The sequence below is a fragment of the Camelus ferus genome, chromosome X (assembly GCF_009834535.1).
Source record: "Camelus ferus isolate YT-003-E chromosome X, BCGSAC_Cfer_1.0, whole genome shotgun sequence".
Classification (NCBI taxonomy): Eukaryota; Metazoa; Chordata; class Mammalia; order Artiodactyla; family Camelidae; genus Camelus; species Camelus ferus.
Window position 1 is genome coordinate 94,008,752 of NC_045732.1, and position 17,638 is coordinate 94,026,389.

The 17,638-nt window shown below is 48.0% G+C and overlaps 1 protein-coding gene across 4 annotated transcripts in view; it reads right to left on the reverse strand.

The window, feature by feature from the left end:
- LONRF3 (LON peptidase N-terminal domain and ring finger 3) overlaps positions 1-17,638 on the reverse strand; it is a 37,200-nt gene that overhangs the window by 16,725 nt on the left and 2,837 nt on the right. For 3 of the 4 annotated variants that reach the window (XM_032475776.1, XM_032475774.1, XM_032475775.1), the window contains exons 2-5: positions 16,267-16,385; positions 12,992-13,114; positions 6,888-7,074; positions 6,035-6,125 (exon numbers count right to left, since the gene is read on the reverse strand). In XM_032475776.1, coding sequence (XP_032331667.1) covers positions 6,035-6,125; positions 6,888-7,074; positions 12,992-13,114; positions 16,267-16,385 — 520 coding nt within the window. Of the gene's footprint in view, positions 1-6,034; positions 6,126-6,887; positions 7,075-9,052; positions 9,209-12,991; positions 13,115-16,266; positions 16,386-17,638 lie in introns of all 4 variants that reach the window. The other variant, XM_032475777.1, reaches the window with a different exon arrangement.

Here is a 17,638-nt window from a genome sequence, read left to right on the forward strand (position 1 = left end):
TTCAAAAAACACTCTGATGGAGATCCTAACCAGTGCACCAAGGCAAGAAAAAAATAAATAAAAGTATGAGGATTGAAAAGGAAAAAACCAAGTCTATCTTTATTCACAAATGGGATGATGATGAACTTAGAAAATCTAAAAGAATCTACACAATGATTATTAGAATTAATAAGAATTGATAGAATTAGCAAGGATGCTAGATAAACACAAGTTCTATATACCATCAACAAGCATAAGAGAATACATTTTTAAAAAGATGATATTTACGATTGTTTTTAAAAATCAAGTGCCCAGGAATAATTCTAACAAAAGTTGATGAGATCTCTACCAGAAAAAACTGTAAACACTTCACTGAAAGAAAGTAAAGATCTAACTAAGTCCCAATAAAAACCCCAACGAGTTATTTCATTTGTTTGTTTGTTTTTGTGGAACTTGGCAAGTTGATTTCTAAACTGTATAAGGCAAGGCAAAGGGCCAAGAAGAGCTGAGACACTTTTGAAAAGCAGCAGTGTGGGATGACTTGCTCTACCAGACGTCAGAACTTGTTATAAAGCAGTAGTGAATAAAACAAGGACAAAGAGACCCGTGGAATAGAATAGAAAGCCCAGAAACAGACCCAGACCCAGATTATTGACTTATGACAAATGGGGCACTTCAGAGCAAAGGGGGGATTTTCAATACGTAAGTAGCATTCTCAGTAAATGCTATTTGGGATAGTTGGCTATCCATAGGGGGAAAAGAAGTTGGACCATAGCTCACACTATACATGAAAACCAATCCCATGTGGGCTGTGAAAATAAATGTGAAAGGCAAACAGTAAAGCTTTTAGAAGACAAAATATAATGTCTTTATTATCTCAAGATTAAAAAAAAAGATTTCTTAAACAAGACACACACAAAAACCTACTAACTGTAGACAAAAAGATTGATCATTTTTACTGCATTAAACTAAAGAACTTGTTAGTGCATCAAAAGATGCCATTAAGAGAGCAAAAAGGCAGGCCACAGAGTGGGAGAAGATACTTGCAACACACACGACTAACAAAGGACTTCTATCTAGCACATACATAGAGTGCCTACAACATTGGTAAGAAAATGAGAGAGAACCCAGTTGAAACTGGGCAAAGAGTTATATGCACCAGCAGACATAAACACTGTCCACAGTAACACTATCCATAATAGCCCTAAACTAGGAACAACCCAAATATCCATCCATAATACAACTGATTGTGGTAGATTCATACAATGGACATGCTAATGAAAATGAACAAACTTCACCTACATGCAGTAATATGGATAAATTTTTATCCTGAGGGAAAGAAGCCAGAACAAAAGAATACATCCTAGATAATTCAATATATATAAAGTTTTTTTTAAATAGGCAAAACTAAATTGCACTGTTTAGAGATGCGTACATGGGTGGTAAAACTACTTTTTTTAAAAGAAGAGATCAAAGTCAAGATGATGGTTTCAGGGGCAGTGGGGGAGGGAGATGTTTGGAAGTGGCATATGGGTGGCTTCTGGAGTCTTGGCAATGTTTTCTTTCTTGGGCTGAGAGGGGTTGCATGGGTATCCTCTTTACAATATTTTGTTAAGAGAATACATTCATGATTTTATGTACTTTTCCACTGTATGTATTTTACAATATAAGACGTTTGTCCAAACTGTGATTTGCAGGCTGATTTGGGGAACCACTGCTGTGATCTAACTTTAGAAGCAGCCAAACCAGACGGTCTCATTCCCTCAGTGATTTGAGACCTGAGAATCTGAATGCTTTTTATACATTATTCGATGATGTTAACGATGAAGACCGAGTGATGAATCTGTATCTGCAAAACGACTTTTCCAGAGAATTTAAAAATTGGGCCTTTTGTTCACTTAAGATGTAATCCACATACAAATAATAGTGATATAGCTGGCCAATGCATTGCAATAAATACTGACGTTTAGTGAGCAGATGAAATGGACACAAAAGGATACAGCAACTCTTAGCAAGAGCTGTGATTAAAATGCTCCTGATCTGAGTGATCACAAACAAGAATGCTACCACAGATGCTGCATAATTATTGCTTTGAAATAATTCAAGGTTCAGATGCTTAGAATATATCAACTTTCAATACTCAGCCCACTTATACACTCAGGCTGACCAAGTAAAGTGAGTGGGAACAGAGGGAATATATTTCTTTTGCTATCCTGGATGTGTGCAATACTGTTTTTGATATAAATTAACTTTACAGAATAGTAGGCAGTAATTATGATTAGCTCTCTTTCACTCTTGAGGAAATTCAGACTCAGACAGGTTAAGTAACTTGCCCAAAGTCACACAGCTAGCTAGCAAGTAGCAGGGCTTGGGATGTGAAGTTACATGTGATTCCCAAGCCTGTCTTTGTTGTCCGCTATATGACACAGCCACGACGGTGTGCACATCTCCACCTAGAACAAACACCACCATCTACTTGTAGATGCAAATACTCACACTCACACATGCACACCCTCTTCTCCCTCCCTGTCTCTCTCTTGCTTCTCTCTCCCCACCGCCAGAGAGAGAGACAGAGACAGAGAGACACAGAGGCTCTCTCTCTATATATACAGAGCTAGAAATAGATATATCCTCAAATTCCTCTTTTATTTACCACTTTAGGCAATGATTTTGGAAAACACTTCACGGAGGCATTTATAAATCAGAGTAGGCCCAGATTTTCTCACAAGAAAGCATTTTACATTGTCACAGTGATGGAGTAAACAATAGTAATAATAAATGCTTTCAGTTAGATGTCCGCCCGGATAAAATGTTTGGCTTGTCGGGAAATAGCTATCTTTTCCCACCAGTTACATCCTTGTATTGTGCTCTTTTGCTGCTATCAAATGAAAGCAAAGAGAGAATGAGGAGGAGGGAGGAGGCGGGGTAGGGGGTTGAAGAGAGAGAGAAAGAGTGAAAGAGTGAGAGAGGGAGAGAGAGAGGGGGGAGGTACTGACTCCTTAATACCCAGCTACTGGGGCAGCTAAAACTAGGTTAAATACAAAGCTTTTTGTTTCAATTGGCAAAGAGGTCAGTGGGCCATTAGGCCACTGGTTCAAATATCAAACATTCCTGTTCTACATCTCAAAATATCCTTGTCACCCCAAAGGTGCTGCCACACAGCAGCCCCCGAGGTGGCCCCCAGGGCTCAGGGACTGGCTCGGGTAAATCTCAAGGGAGGATGTGCAGTCACTAAAGACTGAGGAGCAGAGTTCTGAGGTGCTGAAATCAGAGTACCTTCCCTCAGCAGAGCTCTCCTGACCCAGCAAGGGAGATCCGGAGACGGCAAAGTGCCTCAGCGCACCCTCCAAATACTGTCCCATTCACTCGCTCCACCCTTTTCCCTGGGGAATTTAGAGGCTGCTGCTGACTTTCTCTCTAGAATCAGAATAAATTCACGCTCTAACTTGTCTTCTAGCAATGCGGCACTGTGGGACTGTATTCCATCCTAGAAACGTGCACAGGAGGTACAAATGTCTAGTTTCATGACCTGGCAGATTGTTTGAAAATATCTCTGCTCTTAAATCCTCTCCCCACAAAACACATGAGGGTCATAATAGAACCTAATAATCACCCTAACAACAACAACAACAACAACAACAACAACAACAACAACAACAAGAAAAACACTGAAGAGAGGCGGAAACAGGAAGTTTTTCAAGACTGCAATAATTCAAGCTAAAGCATGTGTTTGAAATGGCCTCTGTCAACATCTGATTTATGACTTGGAGACAAACCCTGTCGGGAGGGGGACTGACTACCTGCTTCTGAACTAGGGCTATGGTTTTAAGAGCCTTGAAATCAAAAATGCTCTCTAGACTTGGCAGGTTCCTTCTACCATAAAGCAGCTAGAGTTCCCCTGGAATTACCAGCCCCAACAACAGCCACTTGGGCAAAGATGGGTTTTTGCTTTGAAGTATCATTTAGAAAAGAGGACAGGACAAGGGAAATAATGGCTTTTAAACTCAGAGTGAGCAAACTAGAAGGGGGTCTTATCCTCTTGGTGTTTATTTCTTGGACCAAACTTATAGCCCTTCTCTGAAGCCCCCTGTTGAGATCAGGGACAAACAAGATGGAAGGGAGAAAGCAGAGGAAAGGGAACAAATGAACTTCAGCCTCGGGATTCTTAGTCCTCAGGGAATGCACAAGCAGGATGAGCCTGTGTGTTTGATTTCGCCAGGAGGAGGGCTGAGGAGGGCAAGTACACCAAAGACCTGGGCTTTCTGAGTGAGCCGAATCAAGTCTCTCAAAGTCTGACATCTGAAAGGCCAGGGCTCATGTCATGGGCCATAGCCACAGAGGCGTTACCTGTTGGGGCTCACTACTCTGCTCGGAAGCAGTTTCTCTCTCTCACACCTTGGCTCTGACATGACCCACCTGCTACTTTGCTGTGAGCAGGAGAGTGAGGTGGCAAAAGGGAGCTGGTTATACAACCCACCCCACCCTCGCCCTCTCCAGCTGAAACTCCGACAGTGTGTGCAACGCTCTCTTCCAGGGCTGCTGCATTCATTTACTAGGTCTGTCTGAGCTTATGAGCAAATCTGACAACGCTAATTTTTTTTAAGAGAAAGAAAAAGTACATGTTCGGGTACCCGCTACCTTACTCATTTTTATTCAAAGGACAGGAAAAGTCATTCCAAGTACAAACTCAAGGGAATGCTGTGGAAGGCGTCTGGGCCTGTAAAGGGCAAGAAAACACCCAAGGCGCCTCCGTTGGCTGGATCCCTCTCTGCGTTGAACTGAAAGATTTTTCTTGACATCTCTTCTCTGGGTTCAACCATCTTAACAACTTTTGCGCAAATATGTCAGCCTCCTTTTGATGCTCTTTTGGAGAAAATAAAAGGCACATTTGAGAATCTACTGAAAGCTGTACACCTTGTCCTGGAAAACACACACATGCACACGCACACGCACATGCAAACACACACAAACACACTTTTACATACAATCAGGGAATTCATAGATCTTTTAGAATTCATGCATAGAACCTCTTCAGGGGTCCAATGGGCCTAAAGTTAAAGAACCTCTGGTCTAGGAAAAAAGTTAATGGGCACTATTCTAAGTGTCTTAAATGGATTTTCTCAATTAATCATAACAACCCCACAGAGCAGATACTACTGTTGTACTGATGAGAAAACAGTGGCAGAGAAAGGCACCTGCTCCAGCTCAAACAGCCAGTCAGTGGCCAAGCCTGGGTTGAAACCCAGGCCATCTGGCTTTGGAGTGCCTCCTCTTAGCCACAAAGTCACAGCTGTGAAATGAAACAAATGAAAGTAATTTTTTTGGACACAGACCACAATGTAGCAGCTTCCCTTGTGTGTGTGTGTTGGGGGTTGGGGCATGTGGGTAATTTGCTCCTCTGGAGATCTGAGAAAGCAGAGATGATCTGGCACCGGGTGGAGGAGAGACGCTTGGCTAAGTAGTTCATGGCCACTACTAACTACTATTCACAGCACAGAACAAAAACTAGTCAGGCCCTCTCCTTGGCCTCTGAAGAATGGGCCTGTGGTAGTGACATTAGCCCCTGGGCTTTGAGATCCTGAGCTGGTAGTCAGTTGAGATTAGTTCCAGAGTCACAAACTAAAATATCTACAAGGGGCCAGGAAATCAAGGCGAATGTGAGAGAAAGGCTGGTGTAAGGCAGTGGGCATGGGTGGGGGCTGTGACCAACTGGGAAGTGCGTATCTGGTCTCAAAACATTCACATTTAATAGCAACCCCCCAAATCCCATGAAGGCCAAACAAAAGACATCCAGCCTGTGGGCCATCAATCTATGATCTCTGAGTAGACCATTTCCTTCCCGCTCTCTAGGTATTTCCAAGCCAGGAGTGCAGGGAATGCAATCGGTAAGCAGGGGACACAAGCTAGCCTGTGGGACAGTCAACATTGCGATTTCCATTCTGTTAGAACCACGCCTTTATGTGTTAACCCACCAAGCAGGAGGTCACACGCAGAGAGGTCCAGACGCCAGAGAGGAAGAACCCTCGGGCAGTAAGTGACAGTACACATCACATACCTCATACAGAGGGAGCATTCAAGGTCGGAGGCGTCAAAAGATGCGAGCGGAACACTGAGAGCAGGTTTGGCCCCTGGATCAGTGGGAGGATCTGTGATTTAGAAAGCGGAAGTCAGAGGTGAACCAACTTTGGTTTCACAGACAGTATTTCTGATGCAAAAGAACCCAATTATGTTTTCAGTCTGCCACTCTCACCACCTCCCAAAGAGTTGATCGAGTGGCCACCTGAGCCACTGAGGATGAGGTACCTGGAAACAGGTGCTGGTAGGTTTCTAGCAGCCCCATGGAAAGAGACACGCACGTCAGGGAATGTCCAGGAGCCCAGGGACTTCATTCAAATGCAACAGGCACCTCACTCAACACACAGAATTAGCAGCAGCAACTCGGTGGCCTGAGCCAGGCTTTCAAAGCTGATACTGAATCTTGGTGCTGCCAGCCTCTCTTGGAAAGATATCAAGCTGCAGCTGCTGCTTCTCTGATGCCGACCTTGGGGAACGCAACTGGGAATGAGCAGAGTGAGGCCTGGTCACACTGCCCTGGTTCTACCTTCCTGGAATGGGGAGGGTGGTAGGTAGAAGTTGGCCTGAAGGAAGTGACACCATCAAGGGCATGAGGTGTCGTTACTCGATGCTGTGCTTTGTAGGCCTTGGCTTTCCCTGACAATGAGTATCGAGCACTGGCAGGATGCTCGGAACTATTCTCCCTGGCCCAGAGGTGGCTGGGCTGAGTGCGGGAGCTGGGACCACATCCCCACTCCGCCGTGCAGAGCCCTGACATGGAGGGTGGTGACTCGCAGTTCCTGGTGAGCCTAAGCTCCACCTCCAAGTGCCCTTCTCCCAGGCAGAGTCCGCACCTGGCTTGGAGGCTTTCTTAGGCACCTCTGGGTCTTGGGCTTCAGTCTGACAGTGCTTCCTTTTCTTCTCCTGGCATTTGCCAGTCTTGCTGGAGGCAGCGTTCCCCCTCCCCTCCTCTGCTCCTCCCTGGCCTCCCCTGGCTGCCGCTGCCTCCTGACTGGAACAGTGTGGGAGCTCCAGCGTTTCCTGGAGGAAGAGAGAGCCAAACATCAGGATCTACTTGGGACCAATGTTGTCCTCTGATATTTCTCCCCTTGGGGGACAAAGAGAAAGCAGTCCTCATCACCTAGAGGACACATAGCCTAACCGGGGGCAGTCAGATGACAGGCTTCGCACTTCTGTCCACAGCATCTATGACACAGGCAGGCCCAGCTGGGGCGGAGCAGAGGACCAGGACAAGGACAGAAAGGCGTGTCAGGGAGAGAGTCCTGGGGCCGTGGTGAAGGAAAGAATGGAAGTGTAGCCCCAGTTGAGGGAAACCACCTGAGGGAAACCAAGGCATGCAGTGCAGCGAGCGGAGATCCTGCCACTCAATACTCCTCTCGCCCTCATTGCCATCGTGGGCCACCCGCAAGCCCCACACTCAGCTCCAAAAGAACTTTCAGGAAGGCTCTGGCACAGGTGTGTTCACAGGCCTGAGTTCCCTCACGCTGCAGAGCTGTATGTTACACTGGTCAAATGAACTAGGGCTAAATTTGTCCTTTTACTAGATTTTGGGTGAAAAGTTTGAAAAAGAGACATGATCATTTGGCAAAACCATCAATAATGTCTCTAGCCTTTTAAAGAATTTTGCCTGCGAGAAGGATCTAGAAAATAGCACTAGAAACGAATCCGATGACAAGGTGTTTATGCAGATGTACCTGGAGAACGCTCTCTACTCTACACCCTTAGCACATGGGGTCAAAATGCACATGCTGTTTTCACCCCTCCAACTCCACCCCCTACAAAAATTGGTAGGTAGATGAAAAGCAAGGAGCATACAGTTGGGAGAAAACAATGAAGTGAGGAGAAAAAGGATGCGGGTTTTCTAAGTCTCTGACCTGCATCCTCAACTTTCCATGAGCCCCCGGCCCTGTCTACACAGAGTACACTGCTTTGCAAGGCAAAATTCGGGTGGAGACCCACCCCCTGTTCCCCAGCTGGCTCACACTGGAAAGCCAGGAGTGCTATTTTTCTTCACTTCATATTGAGCTGCAATTAGAAGTCACCCCAGACCCTTCAGTTCAGTGTCAGTGTTCTCAGTTCTGTAATAATGATCTCAAACAAGTCCTGAACTGCACAAGGGCTATTTTGATTCTAGGAGATACTTTAAGTTCTGCCCCCACCCCCTTTTTTGAGTCAAGCACACCTGCATTTTATTCATTCTCTAGAACAGGGAAAGAAGCCAGAGAAATGTAAGGTTTCCACCTGTTGCAGAATCCAGGAAGCCACAGAGACCCCAGGGCTGACATACAGGGGAAGAACACAGGGCACAGGTGGAGGGGAGGCAGATGCTCCGATGTGCCGAGATCTTCAGAGCTCAATTCTGTTCTCACTTCTGGGCTTCTGAGCCCCAGCTTCTACCCACCCACCCTCTGCTGGGAAAGCCAGGACCTGGAACCCATCATTCTCAAAGACACAAATACCTGTCTTCCTCCTAGGAACGTAATACTTCCTGAGTGGCTTCCCTCTTCCCGGCTGCAGGTATGTATCGGAAGCCTACCTCTGTGTAAGACTCGGAGCAGGAATACAAAATTACCTCCACTTGGGGGTCACACGGAGTTGCCTTTGCCCAAGGAACTCAAAGCTTGAACAAACAAAAAAGCAGGAAAGGAGGGGCTGTCAGGCCCTCTTCCCGGGCTCCGCCCCTGAACTGATAAAGCCACCCCGATTGAATGGCTCCAGGGAAGTGGGCCAGTTCCTTTCCGGTTCTGTCAAGTATCTCTCTCAGCTGAATGTGACCAAGAACTGAAAACTGAAGGTAGTAAATCACAAACCCTGGGACCCTGCCTGAAATCCAGTTTTATCTTCAAGAAATAACTTTCTAGCAAAGAACACAGCCACTAGTGACTCCATTTCTTCTTTCTCAGGAACCGAAGTAGAAGACGTACGGCTCACTCCCCACGTTTGCCCACAAAACAGCCAAACGAAGCCTCACAAGCGAGCTGGGTGAGTGGAGTTTTACCTGTGACAAGTTCGGTAGATTATGGCGGATGCCTTCAGTAGCCATTGACTCTACGTGTTCCTTTAATCTAGGGTGAGGTGCCAACAGCTTCAGGATATCAGGAGAATGTTCCTGAGAATCCCCCGGGACTGATGGTGAAAAGAAACTAAGGAGAAGCTGTGACATAAAACAGAAGACTTCACTACTTAAGTTTCTACAGGTGCTCAGGTGAGGTGGGGGATGAAGGGGTGAGGGGCACAGCTAGCAGGGCCGGACCCCAAGGAGGAAGCCTCGGACCAGAGACCTTGACACACCGGGCATCGGAATCACCTGGAGACCTTATGAAAACTCCAGGTTCCAGTTCCCCTGCCTGGCTCCCCAAGGTCTGAAATGTGGCCCTGCAGTCTGCATTTTGAAAAGGCACCACAGATGCCTCTGTCACCCTAGCCAGCTTTAAAAAACCACCACTCCGGGGCTACCCTTCCATAGAAATATCTGCAGTGGGATTTCAAAACCTATCCAGGAGGAAAGAGGCAGAGAGGTGAAGGCAGGAGAGACACATCCGCCGGGGACCTGAGTCCTGTCCGTAACACCCCTGTGGGTAGAAGTCTACAAACGTCCTCTGGGTTCCTTGCTACTTCTTTCCTCCGCCTGCCCATTTTGCACCCTCTTCCCTCGAACATCATCCCTGGATCTTGAATCGCATCAGCAGTGAAGTGTTAGGAAAAGCAGAACTCAACCTTCTTCCCTCTTCCCCCAGCCTCTCCTCCCCCTTTCTGGCCTTCACTTTCCAGAGACTCTCAGGTAACTTCCAGTACTGGGGACAGGCAGGTTTCAGTCTCTGGCTGCTTTCCTTTGCCACTGGATAAGCTGGGGGTCGTGGGATAGGGCAGGTAGGAGACCCAGAAGGGACTGGGAGTCAAAGACGTGTGGCCCCATGAAGGCTACACCATCAGCCACCCACATCCTTGCTTCAGTCCCCCCCCTCAAGAGAGCGCCAGTTACCAATATACATATGCATATATTGTATGTAACATGTAACACAGAAAGGCACTTGCTTCTGAAACATATTCACATGTTTACTGCTGAGACCCACTAAAGGGCGCTTCACCCCTGCTCTGGGCAATAAGAGTTTTAGTTGCTCAGGAGAATCTGACCAAAGCTCTGACCAAACTCTGGTTTGACTTGTTCCCCTGCTGGCCCCCAGCAGTTCCTTCATGATGTACCTTCCGAGGCCAGCACTTTCCATGCAGCCAAATCCTGCTCATCCTTCAAAACCTAGCTCCAGCGCTGCCTTCCCCTGCTACCCCAGCCTCCCTGATCTCCCCGTCCTTCCGCGTTCTCTACTGCACTGTAATGCAAAGCCTGACACTACACAGTCTATTGCTAGCCTCAGATTGTGTCGCAGATGTAAGTCTTTCTCTCTGACCAGATGGTCTGCTTCTGGAGGGCACAGGACAGATGTCCAATAAAGACTCATCACACTGGATGGAATTGAATTAAGACACTATCCATCCCAGGGCCCAAAGTCCTCAGACAGATGTCTATGTTTCCTTCCAGCCCTAAGTGAGGTGGGGAGGTACTCCCAGTGCCCAGGGCCATAAATGCCCGCTTTCAGAGGCCCCTCCTCACAGGAGCCAAAGCTGACACTCAGAAGCCCTCCTGCGTGGCCCACCAGGACCAACCTACTCTGAAGCGGTCTTCCTGGAATTCTCCCAAAAAGAGCAGAGGTGGCCACACAGCATCCCAAGGTACACAGTTAAAAGGGCAGAGAGTGGTGGGAGGGATAGAGAGGGAAACTCGAAGGAACCAAAGCAGAAATGACAGCCACACTGAGCTGCTTCCTTTACTACTGAAGACTTCATTTGAGGCCTTCTCAGTGGCTTTAGAAAACAAAAGTTGAGGGTCAACTATCAGCGAGAATGATCATTCCATGTTTATGAAAGTCAATTCCACTTCAACGTCACCCTTAGCATGGCCCAAATGGGTCAAGAAGGCAAAAAAGAATCTGAGATAAAAACAAATGCTTTTAGTGAAATCTTGGCCTGTGAGTGGCTAAGGCAGCTAATTAATGCCAAGTGAACTTGGACCATCTCTGTCATATCTGTAGCCCTGGAACTGGAAGAATCCAGTAATAAGCACAGCGGAGGGTCCACAGTGTGCTTAAGTAACTGCCATGCCCCCGCCACGCTCAGTGGAAACTGGTTTCTAAATTCTCGCCCTAGCTTCAGAACTCCGGAACGCTCGTCACAGGCAAATGCTGGCTTGGTCTGTCGGGTATTTATATCACATTATGTAACAAATGCAAGATTGTAAGGTCCTTGAGGACTGAGACTTATGCCTCTCTGGGTCTCCAGAGCTTAGCACAATGCTTTTGCCCCATCCCCTTAAGGCAGCTGTGGAAATGACACTAGCTGGTCTATACAAGCAGGCCGGAAAGAGGGGCCGACCCACTGTCCCCAAAAGTCAAGGTTCTTCTAACTGCCTTTGTCCATCCATCTCTGATCTGGATGACCCCAGTGTTACCATCCCCCCAGCCCCAGCAGTGAGTGCTGAGACTCCTGGCACGGCATCCTGGGAGAGTAGGATGGTGTGGCAGCCAACAAGGCAGACTCTGGAGGTAGGTGGAGTCAGGTCTGATCGCTCTTCCACCTATCACTAGCTGTGCGACCCCAGGAAAATCACCCAGCCTTGGCTTTCTCATCTGTCTCATCTGTGACATGGAGATAAATCTTAGTACCTACCCTCCTAGGGATGTTGTGGGGGTTAAATTATATCTTCCCTATAAAGTCCATAGCACAGTGCCTGCTGCATGAGAAATGCCTGATAAATGTTACCTGCCATTATTGTTGTTGTTGTTGTTGTTGTTGTTATTATTATTATTATTCACACTATGGACTGCAGTTAAGATCTGGGAAAGAGTCCACAGCTTGGAGCAGTTCTCTGCCACCAGTGCTCCTAACTAGGCTAAAACGACTTCCTGGAAAAGAAACCTTCTGTGAGAGGCAGAACCTCCAGAGCTCGGCCTCCCCTAGTTCATTCATTTTGCTAAAGATGCCTTTCTGGAGCCTTCATAAACCAGTCCTGTCTCTTGCTTCCTTTCTTTATCCAATGCTCTGCCAAACCACACTGGGACAGAGGTACTCGGGGTGCGGTGGTGGGTAGAGGGCGGGGCACAGGGAGAGCAGAGGCCACCGCTGACTGTCAGCATGCAGCTTCCAGGCCAAGCAGCCAGACAGCATGAGAGCACATTGCAGAACAGGCAGCAGCACGGCCCACGAAATGAGGGTGCCCGAGCCCGAGCCCTCACTAATGCTCTCAGTATTTCATGCAGTTTTAAAAAATAACAACCACATTCTCCCGGGACTCAAGAGTTGGAGTGACGGTTTGGGTTATATCATAGCGGTCCCTGACTTACATTGTGAGACAGTGGACGTGCCTTGCTTCTAGCAAAAGAGCTGAAGGTTGGAGTTCTGCATATGGCAGGGCAGATGGGTACCAACATCCTTTCTGAGGAGCCGGCTGCCCTTTGTGGCTGCTGAAGTTGTGACTTAGCCAAAGAAGAGTTCTACAACTGTAGGCAGCCTCACAACCTGGACCTCTTGACAACAGCCAGAATCTCCTCGGGAGCCTTCATCCCCATGTTAACTTATTTGGTTTTATTTTGGTTTGTTTGTTTTCTCAGTGACAACCCAGACCCTGAGTCGAAAAAGCAAAAACATTCCTCACAGGCTTCTATGAAAATGCAGGAACTGCTTAATCCGATTGTACCCACCAAAAGGATGGTGCTTCTGGGCCATCAACTGGTACTTGCATTCTCACTCCTGTCCCCTCAACCCAGGGCGCCACACACTCAGGACCCCAAAGGCCAGGGAGGACAGTTCCCTCCCTCCCCACCCTGGAGAAGACAGAGAGGTGGGAGCCCATGGGGCAGCTGGACCTGACGTCATCTCAACTCACCCTTTGGGATTCAGACCTTGCTCTTTTGTTCTTTCCATCGAGGGACACACAATAGAGAAACTCCCTTAGTGCTTCCTCCACCTTGCCCAGGGTGGCTAAGGCTTGGGCTTTTCTGAAGTGTGCCTGGAAGAAAACATAAGCGTTCAGCCCCGCTCTTCTCGGCCTCTTGACACTGCTGTTATTCATAACACCAGCTGAATGCTTCGTGGGCGTTCACTGTCTTGTGAAGGGGTTTAAAAGGACTATCTTAGGTACAGCCATATTGTATAGGCAACTGTTCTGAAGCCCATTTTAAAGAAGATAAAACTGAAAGCCAGAGAAGTGACTTGCCCAAAGTAACCCAGCTGGTAAATTGTGGAATCAGGGTTTGAGCCTGGGACTGGCTGATACCAAAGCCCAAATTCTCAACCACTGTGCCATGCTACCTCCCCTCACCCCCTGCCCCACTGCTGTAACTGGGTGGAACACCAAAAGCCATAAGAACCCCCACATGAGCACATGCTAACCAGCTTCCAGGACCTGCCCAACTGTGCCTTCCTGTTAACTAGTCTGTCAAGCGGAGACCTGGTCCATGTTACTGGCTGAGTGACTGCCCACACTCACCGCCCGTTTGTCAGCAGAGGCCCAAGTGAGCCAAGGCACATGACCTCTCCTAGACCTCAAAGGTAGCTGGTGGCAAAGCTGGAACTAGAACTGTGCCCATCCCTGCAAAGCAGATCGCCCTTCAGGGGCTAACCATGGGCTGCGCAAATGCTTTGATTCCTGTGGGCTCAGCTTATTCTGCTCCCTCACCATACCTTGAGAAAGTATAAATAAGTTTTAGGGCTCCTCAGGGTCCAGGCCCAACTGCCCTGGGAGAGAAACTCTACCGGGCAGCAGAGAAGCATCCTGGGGAAGAGGGAGAAAGAAGAAAACATGTGGGAAGACGGCTGTCCTCTCTTTGTGCTTTGGGACAAGTGGTCTTGGCAGCATGTCTTGGAGGCTGTCTCCCCATTCCCTTGCCTCCATGGCTGACCCTGTATCTAACTTAGTGAAGGAAATGATCCAGGTTGCAGCTGCTGGGCACTCTATGCTGGGCCTCACCTTCCAACATGCCTCTACAGGCCCCAGGCTCGGGCCTGCCTACAGGGCCCAGCTGGGATCTGCCTTCTTGAGCAGTGGCCCCTGCTCCCAACCTCTTGGGGGCCTCTCCCTGAGCCCCCCACCCTCCTTCTGGAACCGGATGCTGATGGCTTGTTGCCCTTTCCAAGCAGTGCTTGCCAAGGGCCCTCTCGAGAAAGGCTTGCGTGACATTTCAGGGCATTTCAGGCTAGAGAGGACAAGTGCTGGGAGACTGGAGAGGCGTTTGGGATCTGACCAGTCATACCAAGTAGGAACCCATATACTCTACCTGCTCAGGGCAGCCAGCTCACCCCACTGAGCGCTGTACTGCTTGCAGGAGATTTTGAGAACCACTGAGCCCTGGCTGAGGGGCTGAAACACAGCTACACGAGGTGAACTCCTCCCATAGGGGCATTTCACGTAGTGAAATGGTGAGAAATATGCAAATCAGGGTGTGAGGCAGCTTTGAGTCAGAAGCATCAGTTCTAGTCTCCTCTCACCCCGCAAGTCAGGAGAGTTGTCTCCTCACGGCCTCTCTGCTCACCCCAGCACTTTGGGGAAATGAAATTCCTGTTTAATACCTCCATCAAGTCTTCCTTCATTGGGGAAATCACTTTTCCCATTTCATCCAAAGGGTCCACTGCTTAATTAGGCCCATTTCCCACTGCACCATCGAGGCCCTCACCCTTAGGCCCTAAGTTTATGGTGGGAGCAGAAAGTGTTGCAAGAGAAGTCCTCTTACCCCCAGGCAGCTCCCTGGCCTGCACTGCTTACAAGGCCTGAAATGCTCCCACTGAAGCTCCTTTGCGTTAAGACATTGGTGAGTTTTAATAAACTGTAAATGTGTTCCTTGGGAAAGAGAATATACTAATTCATCATCACTCATGAAAACCCCCTCAAGAAAGAACATAAAGGATCCATTCTGACATGAATGGCCCAGTATGCAGAGCCACAGTGTTTTATCTGAAGTTCCCAGATCCCCCAAAAGGCTGATAATCCAATATTTTCAGAAGCTTGACATCAAAAGTCTTAGATGGCAAAACCTGACCTAAAATGATGTGTGTTACAGTCTTTATCCACTTGGTGTGCATTTGCATGTAATATGCTGCAGAAATATTAGTGTGTTCGACTATGGGACACTGTCCAGAGCTAATACATGGTCTTTGTGACACTGGAAACATTCCAGATTCTGAACATATTTGGCCCCATGGAATTCAGATAAGGAAGGGATCATGGACCTGGACTTGGATGAATTGGGTTTCAGAGGACAGCATCCTGGGGCTGCGCAGAAAAAGCACTACATGGAGACCCAGTGTTGTAGTGACAGAATGGCCTCTTGGTCATACTCACCTGTACCCTTCACTGCATCCCTGTAAGGCCATCAGGGCAGAAAGCAAGATCTTCGTTTTGCAAACAAGGACACCTGGGGTTCAGAGAGTGAAGCGACTTCCCCATGGTCACTTAGCTTGCAAGTAGTAGAGCCCAGGCTCAGATCTAATCTTCTAAACAAAATATTGACATGTGGCCTGACAGAGATGCAGAAAGTTACACTTTGCATACTGGCATCCGAGAGATGCTTGACCTGTCTTCCTCCCCACCCCTCCATGTGACTCACATGTTTAGGGAAACTGGCAGTCTGACTGACTACATTAACAACTTGAGATGGCAGAACCAGCCAGCAATACTTCTCTCACCCTCCTCTTCCCACTGTCCCAGGAGAACAATGATGATGCTGAGAGCAAACACATGTAATGCTATGTGCCGAGCATTGTTCTAAGTATCTACATGCATTAGCTCATGGAATCCTCACAACAAACCCTGTTAAGTAGGTGCTTTGAATACCCTCATTTTATTGATGAGGGATTTGCCCAAGGCCACACAGCTAGTGAAAGTAGCAGAGCTGGGACATGAATATACTCAGGCAGCTGGGCTCCCTAGTCCATGTTCTGGAGAGTCGCAAAGCCCAGGCTGCTCTGCAGGTCATCACTTAAAGATCAGATTGGGGAAGAATCCAGCTCTCTTGCAGACCCCTGGGTTACCCTTTGTCAAGGGAGCCTCAGCTCCATTGCAGAGCCTTCCTCCTCTTTGTGAGCTCTAGTGCCCCTACCCCCACAGGGAGGCAGCCCTTCCGGTCTCAGTACCATTCCTTCCCATCCTTCCCATCCCACACTCACCTTAAACCCCATGGGGCGGAGCTTACATGCTATTTCTGCATCATGCAGTGCATCCTCATGAGACTCCAAGGTGAAATAAATTTGAGACCGGTTGCTGTAAAGCAAGTGGTCATTTGGAGCTGCCAAAATGAGAAAAAACAACCTCATTAATGGCTCCCAGCACAAACACATGCTAAGTCCTATACGAGGATGGCTCTTGAGCAAAATGGCAACTTATCTAGGACTCTTCTACTAGGGATCCAAAGGGGTAAGCTCAATCTCCAGCCCTAATGTTGCCTTGCCTACCACACCCCCAGCCACTCTGGGTCTGAGCTTCCCCAGCTGTAAAGAAGTCATTTTTGCCCTTCTCACAAGCAGTTCCTTAGAGGGCTTGTGGTGTCAGCGGTGCATTAGCAACTCTGACATAGAGCAAACTCTGGCACCCTGCTTCATAGACATGGCTAGCAACTGGCAGCCTGGCTTCTGAGTGAGGTATCACCCACAAGGAAACAGCCCAGGGAGGAGGGAGAAGGGAGTAGCCAGATGTGACCCCCATCCTGGCCACCAGGAAGACAAGTCCAAGTTAGTCTTCCAGTGACATTAGCAAAATCTCTGTCTACAAAACCCAGAACATATGAAGTTTCTCTGAAGAAAATGGAAAATACATTTGCAAGTCTCCATTCTCTCAAGAGAGATAGCCAAATGTGAATGAACCGGGACAAGGCTTCTGGGACTAAAGGGAGGTTGGCTCTCACCAACACTGAATCACTAGATGCCATGGCTGGACAGGTCTTAAGAGATCATGTGGCTCAATCAACCCATTCTTCACATGAGGAAAATCAAGGCCAGAGAGGGGAAGGCATCTGCTCAAAGTCTAGCTAGCTGGTCAGATTTGTTGCTAACTGGCCAGACTGAATCTGGGGTGGGAGCCAGGTTCCTTTATTTCCAAAGGGGAGTATAGTACTTAGATTAATAAGGAAGAGAGACTGGCCATCTTCCAGCTTTTGGTTGGGGAGGCCTCCCCTCTTAGAAGGGTGAAGTGGTCTTGACATTTTCACCCTGACTTCTCTGGCAGTGCAAGGAAGAACCCCCAGGGGAAAGTGGCAGCAGCAACAAAGAGGGAGGAGGAGGAAGGAAGGAAGGGGCTTTCCTGGCCCTCAGGGGATGGCTGAAGGGAACGGGACCTCCCTTGGACACCTGGGCTTAAGCCTCTGCTTGTCTCCTTTGAAGTGCCCTGATCTTCCCAGGGACTGAGCTCCAGCTTCTGCGAAGGAACAGGCTTTGTTGGTTTTTTCCCCCAGGAGTGTGCAGAGGGCTCGCTTGGGTGCCCATAACTTGCCCTTAAGACATCAGTCAAGAGCTTACAGTCTCCTCTGTGCCTTTTCTGTAGCAC